The sequence below is a fragment of the Mytilus galloprovincialis genome, chromosome 4, assembly GCF_965363235.1.
Source record: "Mytilus galloprovincialis chromosome 4, xbMytGall1.hap1.1, whole genome shotgun sequence".
Classification (NCBI taxonomy): domain Eukaryota; kingdom Metazoa; phylum Mollusca; class Bivalvia; order Mytilida; family Mytilidae; genus Mytilus; species Mytilus galloprovincialis.
Window position 1 is genome coordinate 51,986,625 of NC_134841.1, and position 21,949 is coordinate 52,008,573.

General features: G+C 31.6%; 1 protein-coding gene across 1 annotated transcript; it reads left to right on the plus strand.

Moving 5' to 3' along the window:
• Positions 1–1,392: 1,392 nt before the first annotated feature.
• On the plus strand, positions 1,393–19,576 carry LOC143071046 (uncharacterized). The gene is made up of 9 exons (XM_076245127.1): positions 1,393–1,420; positions 2,905–3,451; positions 4,713–4,855; positions 7,472–7,525; positions 9,338–9,589; positions 11,346–11,468; positions 13,591–13,842; positions 15,296–15,379; positions 18,343–19,576. Exons 1-9 carry the CDS (start codon positions 1,393–1,395, stop codon positions 19,407–19,409), a joined length of 2,550 nt encoding a protein of 849 aa, XP_076101242.1. The 3' UTR covers positions 19,410–19,576.
• The last annotated feature ends 2,373 nt before the right edge of the window (positions 19,577–21,949 follow it).

Consider the following 21,949-nt stretch of genomic DNA (forward strand, 5'->3'; position numbering starts at 1 on the left):
CAAATCGCCTGCACTGCAGCCGTCCCGCTAGACCACACGACCACCTGGGCTCTCAAAAAAAGAGCTATATTTAAATTTAAATTTTATTTCATTCTGATGTCAGTATTTGTGAAATATATGTATTTGTACAATAGAATACATGGAAAGGTAGAATAAAGCATTTTTGTAATAAGTAAAACAAATATATAAAAAACACCATAATTTCATAAATACTGAACTGTGAAAAAATACACTTTTCAATGTGAAGAAGTTTTTAAAAAGGGTTATATTCATTATTTCCATGCATTTGATGATGTGGTTCTAATTTTTTTTAAATACCATCAAATTTTTTCATATTATATTGTATTATATTCACATGGTAATGGTATATCCTGAAATAGTTGCCACTGGACCTTAAGCAATCTTCAATAATCAATTATTTTATTACGTTAATTTCTAATACAAATGAGATCAGCAACACATAGAGTTGCCTTTATTTTGACTATTACAAGTAACAAAAAAAGTTTTGTGTACACTTAACGCCAATTTTTAACAGTTTGTAAATTGATTGGCCTCTAATTATTTTTTGTTTTTATAACACTTAATCTGTTATATTTTATTTATCCTATGCCAATATAATTTCATACAAGTTTATACCTAAATTTCAAAATTTTGGCATAGGTTGAATGAACCCTTTCACAGATCTTTAGGTAATGTGACTGTGTATACATAAGTATAATATAAAACAATTGATTGACGGTAACAATTAAGAGTATGACGTTAACAAATACAAATTAAGGGAGACTACTAATGTCATTTTAAGTCTTTAAAATGTTACGATAAGATTAAAATATTATTTAAGAAATAATTGATGTTACGATAGAATTGAAATATTATTATGAAATAATTGATGCAAGCTAAGCTATACTTTATAGTACCTTTAACATGGGTAGGCGTTATATTCGTGATTATTTTTGCCCGAGCGATAGTGCCTACCTCCTTAAGATATTTTATTTATTTTCATTTAAAATTCTTGAATTGTTCATTTATTTTACATTTGTGCAACGGGGACAGATATTGTGGCATAGTTCACAACCGGGGAACAGTTCAACTTCAGTTAGCCAACAGTGGTCGCTATGTGAGGGTCTGGATGAGGGGGTCTGTTATTCTGTAAACATTTAATTTTCACCCCTTTTTTCTCTAATCTTTAAAAAAATAACCCCTCTTTTCTCTAATCTTCCAAAAATTAACCCTTTTTTTTCTCTAATCTTCTATTTTTTGGCCCATTATTCTCTAATCTTAATTTTTTAAGGGCATTATTCTTTAATCATTTAACCCCATCCAAACCCTCCTATGTGGTTTACATACATTTGTGTACATCTTACTGGTAATAGGGCTTACCAATGAAACAAAATGGCTGCCGCTTGTGTTCAAGATGATGGTAATATTCTGCGACTGTTTTATCCTTATTATGACAGTTTAAATCTGCTTTCACTGAAAGCTAATTATCAGTTAAGATAAGGCAGATAATACAATGCAAACTATATTATAGAACAAGGGCAGAGTTACTATACCAAAGGTCTTAGTTGCCCCTAAAGACACTGACAAAAATGGTCAATGTACATGTATCAACTATAATGTAATTTTGGATCACCCGGGAACTTTAACTGGACCCCTGCTGTTGTTTCAATCTTATCTACAGAGTGTCTAAGTATCAATCAACGGGTGGCCAGTTAACCGGGAACTTATATTCTGTTAGATATGTTCCCAGAATCACCCTAATGTAAGACTAAATCGAGGTTTTCTCGTGTAACGAACCTATTTGTTTGACAGTTCAAATTGATGTTGACTTTGTCCATGGAAAAGATCAATGTATTTATTAGTCCAAATAATTGTGAGTCTTGAAAGGCTATTATATGTTTTTTTCTTTGACACCTTACGACAATGTAAGGCGTCAAAGAAAAAAAAATATAATAGCCTTTCAAGACGTCATAATTATTTGGCCTGTGTATTTATATCCAATAGACGTATTTACACTTGTATGCAAATTTGTCCGCCATTACGTATAATCACACAGGTTCCCGTAAACTTTGACATCATAATTCAAAACATTTGACGTCAAAAGGTTATTCGGAGGTGATATAAGGTCATTCGGAGGCAAAATACATCTAAATACCAAAAGTTTAAATACGTTTATATATAGGTTGGGAACAAACGGCCTCTATATGGTTTTTATACCTGTATAAAAGGATAACATGGGGCCCTATTACGGTAGAAAAATTAAAAAAATATGAAAAATTTCCCCCCTTTTTCAATAAACTAATGAACAATGATGAACTGAAAATTGTTCAAACTTTTTTATCAGACTTTTTAAAATCCGTGCATTTGCGCCGAAATTTACTTCCTTTTCCGGTCTTGTTTGGATGAGAGTTTGAATAAAATATATATTTATCAGTCTGGTGTGATTGGCACTCAAATTATACCAATTCATTTTTAATAATTGTTTGATATGAATAAAACGTTACCTGATGAAAGCATTTCTTTGTTTACATTGAATATGACGTCATAACTTAAATAACTTCACAACTAAATCCCTAACATCAGAACCAAAATCGGAAACATTACGGTATTTCCCTTTCTTTTATTAACATGTTTGAAGGAAAAAAAAAATAAAACTTGAGAATTTTTGTGGGATTGTAAGAAAAATTTACTTTTTGAGAAAATTAAGGGGAGATTATTCAAACATTATTTATTTACTTATATGTGTATAATTTTTTTATCTTTAAGTAAATAAAATTAACTTGTACAAGTAGTACCCGTGACTGACTGTCACAGCCATGACTACATGTACATGTATGTTTCTCATAACTTGAAAGTACATTTATGACATTAATAAACATTTACAATTGTATAATCATTAAACAGGTGGTGGTTCAATAGTAGATGAAGGTGAGAAGTACATCTCTCTTGAAGAACTTCAAAATCAACTTCAGTTATCTGGGAATGAAGCATTAACTGTCCAAGTAGACAATGCATCAGGTTATATCATCAAATGCAACAGTTCAGAATCTTCCTGTGATTCAGGACAAGTTATTACTGCAGGAGGAGACTCCACTGTAATAGCATATGCATTGCCAGTAGATTCAAACAGACACTCCGCTTACATTGTTCATGGGTCTGGAGTTGAAGGTACAAATGAAGGTAATCTGGTGACTTTCAATAGTGAGGTTGGTGATTCATCAACTGAAAATGTTTCAGCTAGAGAGTTGGTTTCCAAAGATAACAAAGAGATTGTTGATCAGAATGGTACCTTTGGACTGGATAATAAATCAAATCAAGCAACAAAGAAAACTAACAGTAAAAAAGATGACAAATCTCTAGTAGAAACAGCAGTACAAGCTAATGATTATGATATAGAGAGGAGGTCAGGAAAAGTTCCTGCAAGGAGGAGAGTAATCCCATTTAAATTCAGGTCAGTTTAAAAAAAATGGAAAATAGTAGGTCATCATAAGTTACTTGGACTCTACCAGTAAGTCCAAATTACTGAAGTTGACCTACAAATTCGATATTTTTTGTATGATGATAGATCCATTATATCCAAAATGCAAAGCCATTTAGAACAAGCTTGATATCAATCTAGAAACGCTTTTGATTTAGCTTATCACTTACATTCTCTAGGTTATAGTTATTTCTACCTGCCTTTGCTTGATTTTCCTGATAATAAGTGATATGATAATTACCAATTACAACCATGGTCATGTTTAAGGTGAAAAATTTCCATTTACATGTACATGTACACCTGAAGGTTTTAGATCTGTGCCAAATAATTATTTGTTTATATCAGAATTTATCTATACCGTTAATGTATATTATGATTTGACTAAATTAAAATTATGAAAATTAGTTGTATGCAAATAATCAGATACACTGTAATACTTACATGTACATGTATACAGAAAAATATAAAAATTAAACTTGTTTATATTGATCGATCTATTTTTTTGTTGCAAAAAATAAGATGTGGTATGATGGCTAACTAGACAATTGCAACTATCCACCAAAGTTCCAATGAAATGGATGTAAGCAATTATAGGCCAGTGTACGGTGTCAATGATTATGAGAAAAAATCACACCATCTTTACTTGTTGGCTATAAACATGATAAAAAAGAATAAAAAATATGAAACACTCAAATGTATACACTGTGGATTCATTATGATACGTTGGATACCAATTTTTCGCGGGTTTCGTGGATACAGGTCGGCTAGGTGAACCACAAATTTAATTGTTCAAAGAATTATAAATTTTATATACATGTAGGCTTTGTTTGCAGAGATTGGCAAAACCACAAAATTAAATATCCACGAAAATGAAAGTTTTTCTCAATCCCCAAAACTTGATACCCTAAAAAACAAAAGAATCCACAGTGGTCAATAGTGCTATGTTCAACACCTATAATCATAAAACCCTTCAATACTTATAATTATAGATTGTTTATGGTTCTGAAAATGAGTAGTTGTTTCCTATGTTAAAACTTCATACATTATACATAAACAATATGAAAATAAGCTGAAAAACTTCTGTGAGTTTGAAGACCATAGATATTCTGTTCTTGTTTTTTTCTTAGGAAACATGATTGATGTTTGGCTTACAATGTTATCATAGATTCACTCTACTGTCTCAGCAATACCTTTTTCAGTGGCATGAAAATAAAGAATGCATTCCTTTTTTCAGAGATTATAAGAATCCTGACTTAGTCAAGGAAGAGGGAAATGAAAGTGATTCTGATTATGATCCAGACATCATTGAGGAATCTTCTTTGAAGAGAAAAAGACCAGTGGCTCGTAAGTCAACTACTCCTGGTAGTGGAAAAAGAGGTAAAACACTTTATTAAGTAATGATTTTTAACTAAATTGGTCATGTGAGCTATGTATTTCAAAATCTATAAATTGTCTCAATTGAACCCTGCTATACAGCTAACGGCAAACAAAAATATATTTGTGGTGACCCTAGTTCAAACCCCCGTTTTTATACGCCCGTCGTCTTTTAGACGGGACGTATAATGGTATACTGTTGTCCGTCCGTCTGTCCGTCCGTCGTCCACACTTCGGACAATAACTCAAAAACACTTTCACCAATTTCCATGAAACTTAAGTAAATTGTTTATATATATTGATGTAAGCTCCCTTTCGTTTTTTTTTAATTTCAGATTTTAAGTTTTGGATTTATGGGGCTTTATTCATAAAAAAAGGGGGATTTTCAACACTTTGGACAATAACTCATAAAGGCTTTCACCAATGTCCATGAAACTTTGGTGAATTGTTTATATCTATTGATGTAAGCTCCCTTTCAATTTTTTTAAATTTTAGATTTTAAGTTTTGGATTTATGGGGCTTTATTCATAAAAAAAAGGGGGATTTTCAACACTTCGGACAATAACTCAAAAAGGCTTTCACCAATGTCCATGAAACTTTGGTGAATTGTTTATATCTATTGATGTAAGCTCCCTTTCAATTTTTATAAATTTCAGATTTTAAGTTTTGGATTTATAGGGCTTTATTCATAAAAAAAAGGGGGATTTTCAACACTTCGGACAATAACTCAAAAAGGCTTTCACCAATATATGTCCATGAAACTTTGGTGAATTGTTTATATCTATTGATGTAAGCTCCCTTTCAATTTTTATAAATTTCAGATTTTACATTTACGTGTTATGAATTTTTATACTTAAAAAAGGGGAGATTTTCCAATTTTGGGACAATAACTAACACTTTCACAAAATTTTATGCAACCTTGATAAATTGTTTATATCTATTGTCATAAGCTCCCTTTCCATTTTTATAAATTTTAGATTTTACGTTTTCTTAAGTAATGAATTTTTATACTTAAAAAAGGGGGATTTTATGAAACTTTGGTGAATATATTAATGTAACATCCCTTTTGATTTGTATATATATTTCTAGTTGATCATATAAATTCATTTAAAGCATAAAAGACAAGTTAAAAGAGCAACGGGCGTATCATGCGCTAAAGCGCAGCCCTTTATTGTGAACTGTAATAACAACCAAAAAAAATGTAAAATGGCAAACTTCCATTCATAATACCAGAATCAATGTTGGTAGGCATACAAAAAAAATGTAAAATGGCATATTTCCATTTATAATACCGGAATCAATTTTGGTAGGCGTACAATTTTTCCGGATTTTGACAAAAAAAATTAATTTTTAATTCTGACCTACTGACCCTATTTTTTTAAAAAGGATGTAACTGGAGCCACACATATAATTTCATTTGGCTTAAGCCAAATTTACACCAAAATTGTCAGAAATCAACATTGGGTTCACTCATTTAAAAAAAAATGCAAAAAATGATATAGGTTCATGAAAAAAAAGGACTTGAAAAAGTTATATCACTTAAATATATCATAAGTATTTGAAATGGTCCACTAGACATGTATAGACCTATAGTCTTGCTGACCAATGGTGCCTTGAATATACTGAAACTCCTTGTGGCATATCTGACAGATCAGAAAAAAAACAACTTTTAAAGTCACATGTGGCATTGTTTAATAAATGTTGATGTGACACAAGTTTCAGTTGTCCCTTACATTTTAGGCACACATTATTATACCCTCGCTTTAAAAAAGGGGGGGTATACTGTTTTACCTCTGTCTGTCAGTCCGTCCGTCCATCAGTCCGTCCATCAGTCCGTCCGTCCGTCCGTCAGTCAGTCCGTCCCATGAAACTTTCGTCACATTTTTCTCAGGAACTACACATCCACCCTTTCTGTAATTTGGTATCAACATTTATATATGTCAGCCATACCGTGTGATGCGTTTTCAGATTCATCACTTGACAACTTCCTGTTTACCGAACACTTGTCTGATTTTACACATGATAGCAAAGTTGAAAATTTTCGTAACATTTTTCTCAGGAACTACAATACAAGGATTTCTGAAATTTGGTTTCATGATTTATATAAGTCAGCTATACCGTGTGATGCGTTTTCAGATTCATCACTCAAAAACTTCCTGTTTACCGAACACTTGTATGATTTTACACATGATAGCCAAGTTGAAAATTTTCGTCACATTTTTCTCAGGAACTACAATACAAGGATTTCTGAAATTTGGTTTCAGGATTTATATAAGTCAGCTATACCGTGTGATGCGTTTTCAGATTCATCACTCGACTACTTCCTGTTTACCGAACACTTGTATGATTTTACACATGATAACCAAGTTAAAAATTTTCGTCACATTTTTCTCAGGAACTACAATACAAGGATTTCTGAAATTTGGTTTCAGGATTTTTATAAGTCAGCTATACCGTGTGATACGTTTTCAGATTCATCACTCGACAACTTCCTGTTTACCGAACACTTGCATATTTTTACACTATTAATATTATCCACTTGCGGCGGGGGTATCATCAGTGAGCAGTAGCTCGCAGTTTCACTTGCATCTATTTAATTTTTTTATACTTTTCCTACAGGGAGACCTAGAAAATCAGCATCAAATGAAGTTGTCATTCTTATTCAATCCTCAGGTATTTATAAATAGTTATTACATCATTATAAATCTGATACAATGTAAATAGATATTAAACAGTTATGTGTTGTGCTCACAGACCACTGAAGACTGTAAAGGTAATTGTTTTAGAAACATGAAGAAATGTTTATTTGAGGAGAAAAATATTATTGTGTACAGTATTAAAAGGCAAAATGTTAGTAACTTTTTTCAAACATCAATAATTACAAATACAGCATTAAAAACCAGTACAGCAAGAAACTTGTTTTGAGAAACAACTAACATTTCAATAAACTATATTAAGTAAAAAATATTTGGCGGTGCAAATAATTATCATATCAATTAAACAAAAAACATCAGTGTGCTAAAGCATAACTTTCATACGATGTATTCTTTAATACATCTAGTTCATATTTTATAGAAAAACATATTTAACATGTTTAAAGTGTGATTATAAAATTGAGAATGGAAATGGGGAATGTGTCAAAGAGACAACAACCCGACCATAGAAAAAACAACAGCACCCGGAGGCGTCATTCAGCTGGCCCCTAAACAAATATATACTAGTTCAGTGATAATGAACGCCATACTATATGTTCTCTGATTATTTTATGTACAGTTTATACATTTTCACCTCTATTTAACTAATTTTCAACCAATGTCTAGAAATGTTCATGTCAACTTTTGTTTGTGATTTGATCAAGTAAAGGGAAGAGTAAAAATTGTTGCTTCTGTTAATTGTTACCATTTGAAGGTATTTTAATTTCAATTACTATTTCTATATTATCCTTGTTTCAAAATTCCAATAAGGAATATATATTATTGTATTAATAAACCAATTCACAATTTCAATATTATACGTGTAGGGCTGTATGGGTGGAATTTTAGTGATTATTGTTGTATCTTTAATTTGAGCATTTGAAATCAACCTGTTATATATTGTACATATATGTAGATTTTGGAAAATAAAAGTTTAATATGTATGTTTTTCAATAGTCAGATGCAGGTTCTTATTCACTTGTTAAATATATCATAGATATAGGAGACATTGCTAATTTATGTACTTGTTACTTCAATAGTTATACATGTAATGGAAAAAAAATTGCAAATAATATTGAAATTACATTTTTTACACAAAAAAGACAAAATCTTAAAACTTAAAAATATGGATGGTTTTGAAATTGTTCTCTGTAATAAGCATGCACCATACATTTGCCATTTATAAAGCTGTACAGTAAAAAATTCATGAGAATTATTTTTGGGGAAAAAAAAGATTCAAAAGTCAGTTGTAAAACCAGATAAAAAAAAGTTTATGAATACAAGTCTCCAAAAAGAAACAATTATCATATTTATTCTTATATCCATGAAAGTTCATGCCATAAACAAATAAAATCTAAGAAGAATAATTTAAAATCAAAATTCGGATAACAATATAAGTACCAGAGAAGTAAGAAATAACAGCTTTCTTTTATGTTTTGTTTATTTTCTAACTTATTTAATGTTTAAGTTCTTGATCTGTTAATCTTGTAAATGTTCTGGGTTATTTTTATCACAGAAAATAACTTTGCGGAGAAGCTTTGAAATATCTATATGGTCTTATATATACATGGTCAATCATCTTATAATTTATTCCATTAAGGGAATTTTGTTGGTGTGTTTTTTTTTTATCTGATTTTCTTCACTTGTGTCATAGCATACATTGTACTTTGGTGACTTCATTGACGATACATGTACATTTGATGTGTTCATAATGCCTACAGTAAATAGACAACATTAGTTTTGTAGCAAATGGGGTAAGTTGTTTAAAGTAAGCTTGTTTACAATCTTTCAGGTTTAGGCAATTCAACAAGTCAGATTGTGCCATTAGAGTCTTTAAATGAAACTGTTCAACAGACTATTTCGACAGCTATAGCTAATCAGGAAGCCAAAAGTGATGCTGAAAAAGACGAAGAGATAACAGAAACAAAAAGTAGTGAGAACCAGGATCAAACTGAAGAGCAAGTGGTGAAGAGAAGGGAAAAGAACAGAGGTGTAGGAAAAGATTTTAAGTGTGATAGTTGTCGTAAGACCTTTTCTTCCAAAGGTAGCTATATACTGTTAACCGGGAAATTTTCGCGCAGTCTTTATTTCGCGATTTACTTACACATTCCAAATTCGCGCAGTTTTGAATTCGCGATTTCACAGTGGCCTGTATAAATAATTTCGTAAATGATTTCAAAAGTGACAAGCTTTGCATGTATCTTAAATCAAGTGAAAAAATCAATCAGAAATCTTTTGCTTTCGGTTCATTAATGTAAAAGTAGATTAAAAATTTGTCATGTTTCAATGCTTGTAAAAACACATACACAATGATAGAAAAGTAGACCTAATCATTTTGTGCTAATTAAGAATGATTTAAAATAAAAGGTGTCTGGATTAATACTAATTAATTGATCTTTTGATCCGACTAATCTGTGTCGTAGATTCAACGAGGTGATACTTTTATTACTGGTGTCATTATTATAACATAATTGTATTTACAAGTCACAATTTGTAAAAGTCAATGTAATAAATAGAATTTTCCTTGATATTTTCGCGGTCATTTTATTTTCGCGTTTCAATTCTTATCGCGAAAATAGCGAAAATAAAACGACCGCGAAAATTTCCCTGTTTACAGTACATTAGTATTATATACATCAAAAAAAATTCCTAGACCTACATCATGTTGGTGATGACTTTTGTATATATGTGTAAAAAATTCAAATGCAGATCTGTAAGTTTTTCTCTGCAAATAATATATTTTACCAGATTTGAAAATGCATCATTAGCATATTTGTTGCCTACTTTAGTTTTTGTTCAACAGGTCCTGTGCTCAATCTAACTGTTTGTCCCATTGTCAGGGACAATCTAACATAGGCGTCAGACAGGCAAAATCACCATATTAGTTGTCCGATATAAAACATATCAATCTTTCAAGACTTACAAATGCCTAAAATATATTTTTCTTCTCTTTTTCATAAATCATAATAAAAATATCTAACATAACAATCATGGCAGTAAAACATTCCAATTGATTTTAGAAATTAAATTTGTGTAATCAACTCCCCATACAGTTTTCAACCGGACTTTTGAGAACTAGATCAACTTTTTGTCTCGCTTGACAGAGTCAAAAAAGCAAGACAGGTACTGGTATGCTGTTTCGGACGTCGGCCACGTCAACAATGTATTAGTTTGTGATTAGGTCTAGTTTATGTTGAGTAGTAGTAAGTCAAAGATATTTGGTATGCAGTTAATAGCATTGGCACATCTCATTACCATGGAGATTTTTTGGCCCTGCCCCCTCAGTTATGGGCCGGGCTATTGACAAGATGAAATGACTTATTTATTTTATAGTTATTCAATAAGGATTGTTGTCCCCTGTGTATGATAGTAATGAACATAATAATTTCTGTTTATCCGTTAGTATCATGTTAGAGTTTTTGGTTCAGGTAGTTTGCCATGTAGTAGTGGTCACACCAAAATGGAACTTGATACATACATTGTAATTTCATTATGATGAGAACTTTTGACATTTTATGCTTAACTACAGGTTTGATACCATTTTCATGATCCAGCAATTCAACAATAACGTATGATAATAAATATTTTATTTAAAGATAAAATCAAATAGGACTATACAAATCTCCCCTGATGCCCTCTGAATAACTCAAAATATAATAATAAAATATATATGAAAATACAACTGACAAGGTAGTTCATCATGAAGTTTTATTGGCATCAACATGAAAATTAGTTCTCATCTTCATTGAAAACTTTATTAAAGTTTACAATTTCTTAACCTTATTTAATTTTATTTCTAGGAAATCTGAAAACTCATGAAAAAATCCATGAAGATGAAAAACCATTTAAATGTGATTTTAATGGATGTGGGAAAGCCTTTAGAAGTAATGAAAGTTTGAGAAGACACAGATTATCTCATATGGGTTTGTTTATATGAATATCATAGATAAGTAATAGCCATGCAAATAAATAGGATTTCTCATTATCCATTCTAAATTATATTGCATTTATTTAAAATAAAAAAAAGTGGATTTGGGGTTCATCATTTGTTTCTGACTTGGTGATACAGTGGGCAACATGCAAACAAAAAACAAAGTTACTAACAGTGGCGTAGCTATGTCATTTTTACGTGTACGCCCGAACCTTGGCGAGGGATATGAGGGGTGCCAACCGCTCAATGTTAAAGCACCTGCTGGTAGTGGGTTTGAAAGGGACGAAGCCCCCGAAAGCTATCGATACCACAATTATTCCTGTCAGTAAAAAATCATTGATAGCAACATACGTTTGAATCTAAATAGTTTATTTGTTTTGGTTAAATTTTGTAATATGTTAACTTATTCATCGTTTTAAACTGTAAGCTAGCCTAATGGTCATTGGTTTGAGAGAAAACGTCCAGACCAATATTACTTTTAAATAATGAAGTTTAAAGGGTGCCGTGAGTGAGCATACGATCAACAAAAGCACCTTTTAATGAACACAGGGGGGGGGGGGGAATATTTCTAAGAGGTAAAATATAATAAAGTTCTGGAACACCTAGGATTTCTTCCCACAAAAAATGAATCAATTTATCATTCCTTTAAAGGTATTTAAAAAAAAATCTATTTAAAATTTTCTTTTGATATTTTTTTCTTGATCTGGAATATTTCACAACAATCTATGAAGGTTTATAAATTGAAGATGTAAAACAATTAATTGCGTAAAGGAGAGTCAGGCTATCTGTCTAACAGAAAAAAAACAGAAAAATTAACGAAAACAAATGCTTTCAAAACTTTAGCTTTAGACATTAGTCATAGAAAAAGCTTCTTCGGCATTTTCATAAAATTCGACGAAGGTTCGACAAGTAGTTAATTTAATTGAGAAATAACAAAATGTAGGCCCAAACTGCGACCGCTTATTAATTGCAGAAAGAAATACAGTTTGTCCTTAAAATGCGGGAAAATTAAAGATATAATTGCATTATTATTATTGCTCTGAATACTCTTTTGATCATAAACAGTTTCTGTCCAACTTGAGGTCGTAAAATTTCACGGAGAGTCATTCAAAAGACTTTATCCACATTCGGAACCTAAATATTGACGCCGCTTTGTCTCACTTTTGGGACATAAATCACAGGCTCGACAAAAATACAAACAGCATATCGAATCTGAGCAGATAGTGAATTGCTTTAAATATAAGAAAAGTACGTAGAATTAATTCATAGTAGATTCAGACTTTTACAAAAGATTCGAACAAATATATTAAATGATCTATTTAAGTAAATTTAGTCCCTTTTTATTCAAAATTACAATCCATTGAAAAAAGAAGCACAGGGCTGGTGTGCTTTTGACCAGTTTTTCTTATTCTATGTCGATAATTTGTTTTATTTTCAAAATTCAAGTGTACGCCCGGGCGTTTTGACGTAAACGTAGCTACGCGCATGACTAAGGAGGAGATAATGAGTCTGTGCAATGTCAGGCGGTGATGTGGAAGTGAGAGGTGAAACGTACAGGTTCCAGTACTGCTTGGAGAGGAAGTAAAGAATCAGATCTACTCGAACATTGTTAGATAGATTTTCTAGCCACTTTATAAATGTAAAATAAATGTATACATTGTGTATAGAAAAAAATATAACATCCACATTAGCAGCTCTAGAATCACCTTACGTGACAAGGTAACACTACAACTATTGAAGATATATTTATATATAGGGCATGTGGTAAAGTGGTCTAGAGTGCTCGACATGAGGCTAAGTGATTGGTGCTGTAGTGTATCAAAGGTGTGAGTTCAAATTCAGTTTAGGGAAAACAGTTTGTCAGCATAAAAATCAAATTTCAACACTTGGGTTATTTTTCAGATTTTAGTTACTACATTCAACTACCAACTACAAATGTATCATGGCCTTCTACCATTAAAATTATAATCTTAAAAATTTTGATATTGCTTGTTGCAGAAATAGTTGAGTGAATGAATTAAAATAGACCAGCGTGTTATGATATAGATCATCCAGTTGAATAAATGAGAATATCTTATATGTCACTTTATTTAACACTCATATCTTTTCTTCAGGTATCAAACCATTTGAATGTTCTATCTGCAAGAATAAATTTGCTAGTAATGTAAGCCTTCAGGAACATATATCTAGGCATACAGATGAGAAACCACACCAGTGCCACATCTGTGAAAAGAATTTCCGTCAAGTCAGCTGTTTACGTAGGCACCTCTTCACACATTCTTCAGAACTGCCATTTTCCTGCCATGTGTGTGGGCGCAAATTCTCACAGAACGTTTATCTGAGATCACATATGAAAGTTCATACTGGTATGTAATTTCATGATAGCCTTTTTGAAATGTTATAATTTGCTTAAAGGGCACTAGCTATGGGATAAAAAATCTAGAGTATGATTATTATTTTTCCATCATTAATAAACAATGATGAAAGTGAAATAGTGAAACAATAACTGGCTTTTAGCAGACAGTATGGTTTTATTTGGTGTAATTAAGCTAAGAAACATAGATGATGAATTATAAACCTGCAAGTGAGTAATTCGACCTCATTGAATCTGTATTCATGTGAACTTCAATTTAACCCCTTAGCTAGAGATGGATAATGCATGCATTGTGCTAGTTAAGTTAGTTAAAGGAAAATAATGTCAACATTGAAAGTGAAACAAAGGTAAATCATTTGATTGACTGATTCGATCCACAAAATAACATTCTTATACAGGTAAAAACAATGATTAACATATATTTTTAAGTTATAATATGAAATTAAACTGAACTAGAAAAATCCAATTGCACGGGTCCACTTTCAATTTATATCTTTTTTTTTGTTAATATTGCTTATATGACCATCGGAGATCTTCGTAGGTCAACTTGATAGTTAATTAGATGGTGCAACGACTAAAATACAGAAGAATCGAAGCTACATATTATCAAGTCCATGCCCTGTAAATTGTTTATTTTAGACTTTTAATGAAATTTATGATTTGGGACTTTTCGATTGAATTTTCCTCGGAGTTCAGTATTTTTGTGATTTTACTTTTTACATGCATGACATGGTAATAAATCAAATATGAGAATTTAAGTCAAATTGATGAACATAAATTTGACAGATAGTGCACCTTTAAGAAGCTACTCTTCTTTTCTCAGTAATGATAATGTGTTAATTTTGATTGTTGAATTGATTTTGTAATTATTAAGACCAAAAAATAGACACCTTATCATGCTTAACAGAAGGAAAGTAACAAATATTTGATAGGACAAAATATTCCAAATAATTTGGTTTCAATCAATTGAATACATAAGAAAAATTCTGGAAATAATTTCTTTTCATAAGATAAATTCATTTTACAGTTTGTGGATACACAGTTTTTAACTGAGACATTTTTTTGATTTAATAGTTCAGTTATAAGTTATTTGATTTTCGAAACCAAAGATTTTATGACACTGAAGCGTACAAAAAGTTTAAAAGTTTTTAGATATCTAATGTTTAAAGTTTGACGCCAGAATAGGACATATGATCATGAAGTCATACTGGTATGTGCAAAAGATTATAGATGAATAATTCACGGAATTTTTAATTTAACACAGAGGTTTGACCAAAAGAGAATAGGATGAATTATCAAATCAAATATAAGATTTTTGTTCTGTTTAACTTTTTGTTTATGAATCATTGTGTGTTTCTTAGGATCATGAAGAAAATCACATTTCAATATATCAACCCTCACCCAAAAAACATTATGTCTAGCTTGCATCATATTTTGTATTTCAGGAGAAAGACCCTTTAAATGTACAGAGTGTGGGAAAGCATTTGCTCATCAGTCTGATCTAACAAGGCATAAAATTGTTCACACTGGTAATTATAATATTATATGACAAACAATATTATAGTCAACTTATATCTGATTATACATGTAGGTGTGTCCAGTTTATGTACATCCTATTAGAATTGAGAATGGAAATGGGGAATGTGTCAAAGAGACAACAACCCGACCAAATAAAAAACAACAGCAGAGGGTCACCAACAGGTCTTCAATGTAGCGAGAAATTCCCGCACCCGGAGGCGTCCTTCAGCTGGCCCCTAAACAAATATATACTAGTCCAGTGATAATGAACGCCATACTAATTTCCAAATTGTACACAAGAAACTAAAATTAAAATAATACAAGACTAACAAAGGCCAGAGGCTCCTGACTTGGGACAGGCGCAAAAATGCGGCTACTAGTCCAGTGATAATGAACGCCATACTAATTTCCAAATTGTACACAAGAAACTAAAATTAAAATAATACAAGACTAACAAAGGCCAGAGGCTCCTATACCATGGTTATTAAACTTATGAAGGCAGAATTAAGTATAATTAACATTAACCAAAAACTATACCATAGCAAACTCTGCTATCATTTATTTATCTATGGTTTATTTTTAGCAAGTGTGTTATTTAACATTGACCTTGACACAATTATACCATAGTTTTATTATGTAATAACAATTTAGATTCTTTTTGAAATATTTGTTCAGCCCTGAAAAGAGCTTTTATCTTCTAATTCTGCTTTGGCAAGATTTAATTTCTTTATGTTGACTTCTCCTGACATGCATCCTTGCTGCTTTACAAAATTTAAAATTTGCATACATGGATTCTCGTCAATTGTCAACTTTCAACATCTTTTGTGTCTTTCCTTTCCTCTATAAACGAAACTATTAGCCTGGAAAAAAAAAATTTTATTCTAAAGGGTAAATAATCACATTTACTATTAGGTCTTATAAAAAAAAGGAGGTTTAGGGTGACATGTTAAAAATGTAAATGTAGGTTGGAAATAGATAAGATTAGACTGCAGCTGACAATTCAACTTAACATGAGTTTTCTTACTTAAAAAAAAAATGTCACGGAAGACCATAATAATTAAGTAGGGTCAATTTACGTAGCATTTTTCTTAATCTAGAAATAAGCTTTCAATTATGGTTTTGGCTTTTCATATAAATTTAAAAAGATTTGAGTTTTTCATAATCTTAAAGATAAGAAGTACAAACATTTTTGACTTAATATTGTTGATTGATGAAACAAATAGTCACCATTTACAGCCAAACAATTTCATTTTCAACTGGGAACAGTCAATGCAGTTTATGCTTTAATCTCCAATGCAGCATAACTATAGTCTGACAAATAACATTCTTTAAACTGTCATTCCTAAAACTGTCCTTGTGAAATTATTTTCCTGTTTGCTGCAATCCATTAGTCTGTAATCATGTTATTAGGTCTTTTCCTGTATATCTAAATCTTCACATATTTGTGTCAGGGTAATGTCTTCTTCTTCATCGCACACATATAACAATCATCTTATTCTTTCTACATTATCATATTTTGTTGTAAATGTGGGCTGCGTTTGTATGTGAAGCCCAAACCAAGGATATATTTTTACTGAATCTTATCAAACTATTTTTAATGCAAAACAAAAATATTTTCAACAGTTCAAGTTGCAATTGGTTAAAACAGATACATGTATTTCATATCTTTTGGATAGTTTTGCTGTGTTTCATAAATTATACCACCCTTTTTGTTGAAACCCCCTGGCAACCTTACTTGACCTTGTCTCCTGAGGTTAAGGCTGGGGTTTTCAACAAAAGTTGTGGTATAATTTACAAAACATTGGAAAATTATTCAAAAGATATGAAATATCTATAACTTAACTTATGAAAAATTACTTTTTTATGCCCGTGCCGTAGAAGAGCGGGCATTAAGTTTTACTCTTGTCCATCTGTACGTAGTCCGTCCCAAAATTGGTTTCCTTTCTCTTACTTTAGTTTGACTCAACCAAACGTTATGCAGATTGAGAAAACACAGATTGAGTTTGAATTTTTTTTACCATTCTAGAGTTATGTCCCATTACAAATGGAAACATTGCTGAAATTTTAGTTTCCATTCTTTTACTTTAGTTTACCTCAACAAAGTATATGAAACTTATCCGGAATGTTAATTAACACAAAACACAGAGATCAAGTTTGAATTTTGGTGTAGGCACTTTTACCATTCGAGTTATGCCCCTTTACAAAATGAAAAGTTGCTGAAATTTTAAATTCTGTTCTCTTACTTCAGTATGCCTCAACCAAATGTTATGAAACTTTTCCAGAATGTCTATTACCACAAAACACAGATCAAGTTTTAATTTTGGTGGGGTCACTTTTACCATTCTAGAGTTATACCCCTTTACCAATGGAAAAATTGCTGATTTTTTAGTTTTTGATCTCTAACCCAAGTTTGCCCAAACTAAATGTTTTGAAACTTTGAAATAATGCTTATTACCACAAAACTCAGATCAAGTACAAATTGAGTAGCGTCACTTTAACAGTTCTTGAGTTATGGCCCTTTTATAACTTTATATGCAAGGGGCATCATCTGTGTCCCATGGGCACATTCCCCATAATGAGAGAGGAAAAAATCTGCTTTGTTTACCCCAAATAGTATAGCAACTGTAGCATGTGGAAACATTTAAAATGAAATGATAAATGGCATACATGTACAAATGTGTTATGACTTATGCATATCTCAACATATTTAAAATATTGATTAAATCTACATATTAATGAACAATCCACTGGATACAACACACTTCATATGGTCTTCAATTTTATTAAACATATCTACATGTTAGCCTTCAAGACAGGTGTCATCAGGACAATTTATATAAGAATCCTGTACTGATTTACACAATGTGATAATCTAAATGTGATGTTAAAAACAATAATGGTAATATTAGTAGTTTATCTTAATGAAATTTATAGACATTATGCCAAGATATACTCATATTGTGTTCATTTGTAGGCCGTAAACCTTATGCCTGTGAAGTTTGTAATGCCAAATTTAGTGATCCGTCAAGTAAAAGGAGACATGAGAAAGAACATGTAGGAGCAAAGCCTTATGTTTGTCAGTTGTGCTTTGAGTCATTCAAACGTGGGGGACAACTAAAAACTCATCTAAGTAGGAAACACACAAATCAGAAAGAAGAAGTTCAAGTCATTCAGAAAGATGGATTATTACAATTCATATACAAGGATGGAAATTGTCAAACTATTCCTGTGTCACAAGCTGACAACTTTGAACAAGTAAAAGATAAGAAAATAGTCAAATTAATTAAAGACTTGAACAATAAAATGGTCCAACATGTTCATATAGGCCTTCCCCAAGAAACTGAAATGGATTCAAATATAGAGGAATTAGCAGCCATTGAAACAGTTGTCATGGAAACTGAACATGAAAACAGTGATGATATAATGCAAAATATTTCAGGAATGACAAATGATAGTAGTAAAAATATTAAAGTTGAGACTAAAAATAGTGATGATGAAACAGTGATTACTATTGCTGAAGTTCAGGATTTTCAGGAAGTTTCAGGATCAGAGGTGCCAGTAGAATATTTACAAATTATAAATGGTGTTATTCCAGAATCTGAAAACCAGGAAGTTGTTGTGTTTCCTTACAATCAAGGGGAGGTAATTCAGTCTGAATCAATCACTACAGAGGAGGTCTGTGTGATTGGCAAGGACATTTCAGAACAAGAAAGGAATGACTCTATCATAGAGGTCACAGCAGATGATGACACTCAGGGAGTTGATTATGTTGCAAACCCAGATTTCAACAGTCAACAATATTATAACTGGTTATCAAGTTTTACAGAACTATGTAAAGTAATGCCAATGCCTTTAGATCTGTCTTTATTTCAGAAAATTAACCAGGTACACAAAACATTATCAGATGTAATGGCAACACCATCAGGAGTTGTGGCTGACAAAGAAAATTTTAAGATTCTCATGAATATATCTCAGGAATTGAATAGTATTATTAATGAACATTTGTTCCATGTGATGCAAAATTTAGACACTGAAAAATGATAGCAAAATTAATATATTTAAATGTGAGAATCTAAGATTTTCAGTTTTGCATTTATTATTTATTTTTTTATGGTTACAATTGTATTTATTGCAGTTTCTATGATTTATATATGAATAAATTTTAAACAAGCACATATAGCCACAATTGAATAAAGATACATACTATATTACATAGTAGTAGTTGAATAAATCAAATATTGTGAAAGTACTTTAATTCGTGGGTATCAATTTTCATGGTTTGAACAACATTTACAAGTTTCTTGGTTTTTAAATTCGTGGATTTTAGTTTTCTAAAAAAAATAAAAAATTGAAGCCTTTAGAAGGGAAGGTTACAAATTGTTTGGATTGAAAGAAATTGCAAAGTAAACATAGACCTGTGTAAATGTGTTAATCGTAGTGAGCACACTAATTAACCTGAGATAGAGTGATCAACAGATTAACATGATTAAAGACCATCAAAGGTTTAATTAGGCCATTGACATGTCACCTAAAGAAAACAGCTATATAAACATGCTATAAATGTATCTTGAATTGTAAAATATTTTTTTTCAAAAGCAAGCCCAGTATGAAATTATTATTACGTACAGGAATTTTGAGGATAGAAAATGTACACTTTATCATAGCATATAAATATCAGAAATCTGACTTTTATCGATCAAAAATATTTTTTTGATGAGAATTAGAAGATTAAAAGTTGTACAGTTTAGAGATTTTTAAGATTAAATGAGTATAATCCTGCAGTTTAGAGTTTTTAAAGATTAAATGAGTATAATCCTGCCTGCAGTTGTAGTACATAGTGTGTTTGCCATGCAACTACTATAATAGTATTCTCAGATTTGGCAATACAAAAAAAAATGTATATCTCTAGATCATATCCGTAGTCAAACCTAGGTGGGGATCTTTCCATGTCTAGATTTGGACAGCAGTTGTTTTATTTCATTAGACACTTAAATTCGTGGATGAAATTTTGGTTCCCCACGAATAAAAGTACTTTCACAGTAAAACAAGAATGTGTCCCTAGTACACAGATCCACACTATCATTTTTGTTCAGTGGACCGTGAAAATGGGGTAAACACACTAATTTGGTATTAAAATTTGAAAGATCATATCATAGGGAACATTTGTACTAAGTTTCAAGTTGATTGGACTTCAACTTCATCAAAACCTACCTCGACCAAAAACTTTAACCTGAAGCAGGACATACGGACAGACGACGTATACCATAATACGTCCCAGATGGGCGTATAAAAACCAATCAGCCATTTTTGCTTATAAGCATGATAATCAACACATACATGCCACTAGAACCAGAGTCGGATTAAGGGGGAGGGGGAGGCCTGGCCCCCCTTTTCAGGAAAAAATTTGGTTGCTTATATAGGGAATCACTGAAGCATGACTGGAGCGGGCCCCCTCTTAGGCAGTCAGTGGGCCCCACTTGTGAAAATTTCTAGATCCACCAGTGAGAACTTTCCTTCTCAGGAATGTACAAACGTTTAGGACAATTTGAACCATTCCGTGATATTCATAACTAGAGGCTCTCAAGAAGCCCCTAACGCTCACCTGACTCTACCTGACTCTACCTTGGTTTTTGAATCATATAAAAAAAAGATGAAATTTGGCTACAAAGTAACAACACATGGCCAGCACCTCATTAGGAAAGGAACATTTATGCTATGTTTGGATCATTCAATTCAGTGGTTCTCTAAAAGATGAAATTTGTATGTATTTCCCATAGGGTCCTATGTTAAACTAAGCCCCCTGCTGGCGGTCATCTTGGATGATGGATCAGCGACAAAGTAACAACACTTGGTCAGCATCTCATAAGGAACATTCATTCTATGTTTGGTTTCATTCCATTCAGTGGTTCTCTAAAAGAAGACATTTGTATGTATTTCCCATTGGGTCCTATGTTAAACTAAGACCCCCACTGGGGTGTTGCTAAACAGAAAACGGAAACATAGAAAATTAGCCTCTTTTCTTTTTGGCTGTTTTATCTAGATAGGAATGTTTTATATAGTATTACACATGTAATATATATACTATATAAAATGAGACTGCTTTTGAAATATTTGATAAGGTCTTGCATACGTTGTTCTTGCGATCCAGTATATTGACAGTCTGTTCGACTTTTCTTATTAAAAAAATGTTGGATCAATGTCTATAATATAGTTAACCAACAACACAAAAAACAAATTACATACGGCCTAAATAAACAGACATTGGCCTCGATTCTATAGAAGAGTTATCGGCAGTAATAGTTTTTTGGAAAATGCTTTTCATCGTTTTTTCTTTGTGTCTTTTTATAATTGTCATGAATAAAAAAGATAAGCTATGTGATACATCTTGTTGCGTTGTTCTACACTTGTGATATTTTTTACTATATCTTTTTATGTATAATGGAAAGAAAACGTAAGAATTAGCTAATATGACGTATGGACAACCGATAAGCGGAAACCCATGAACTAGAATTAAGAAACTTTAAATACTTTATTTTTATGAAAAAATTTACAAAATAACTCACTTTACAACATCTTTCTCA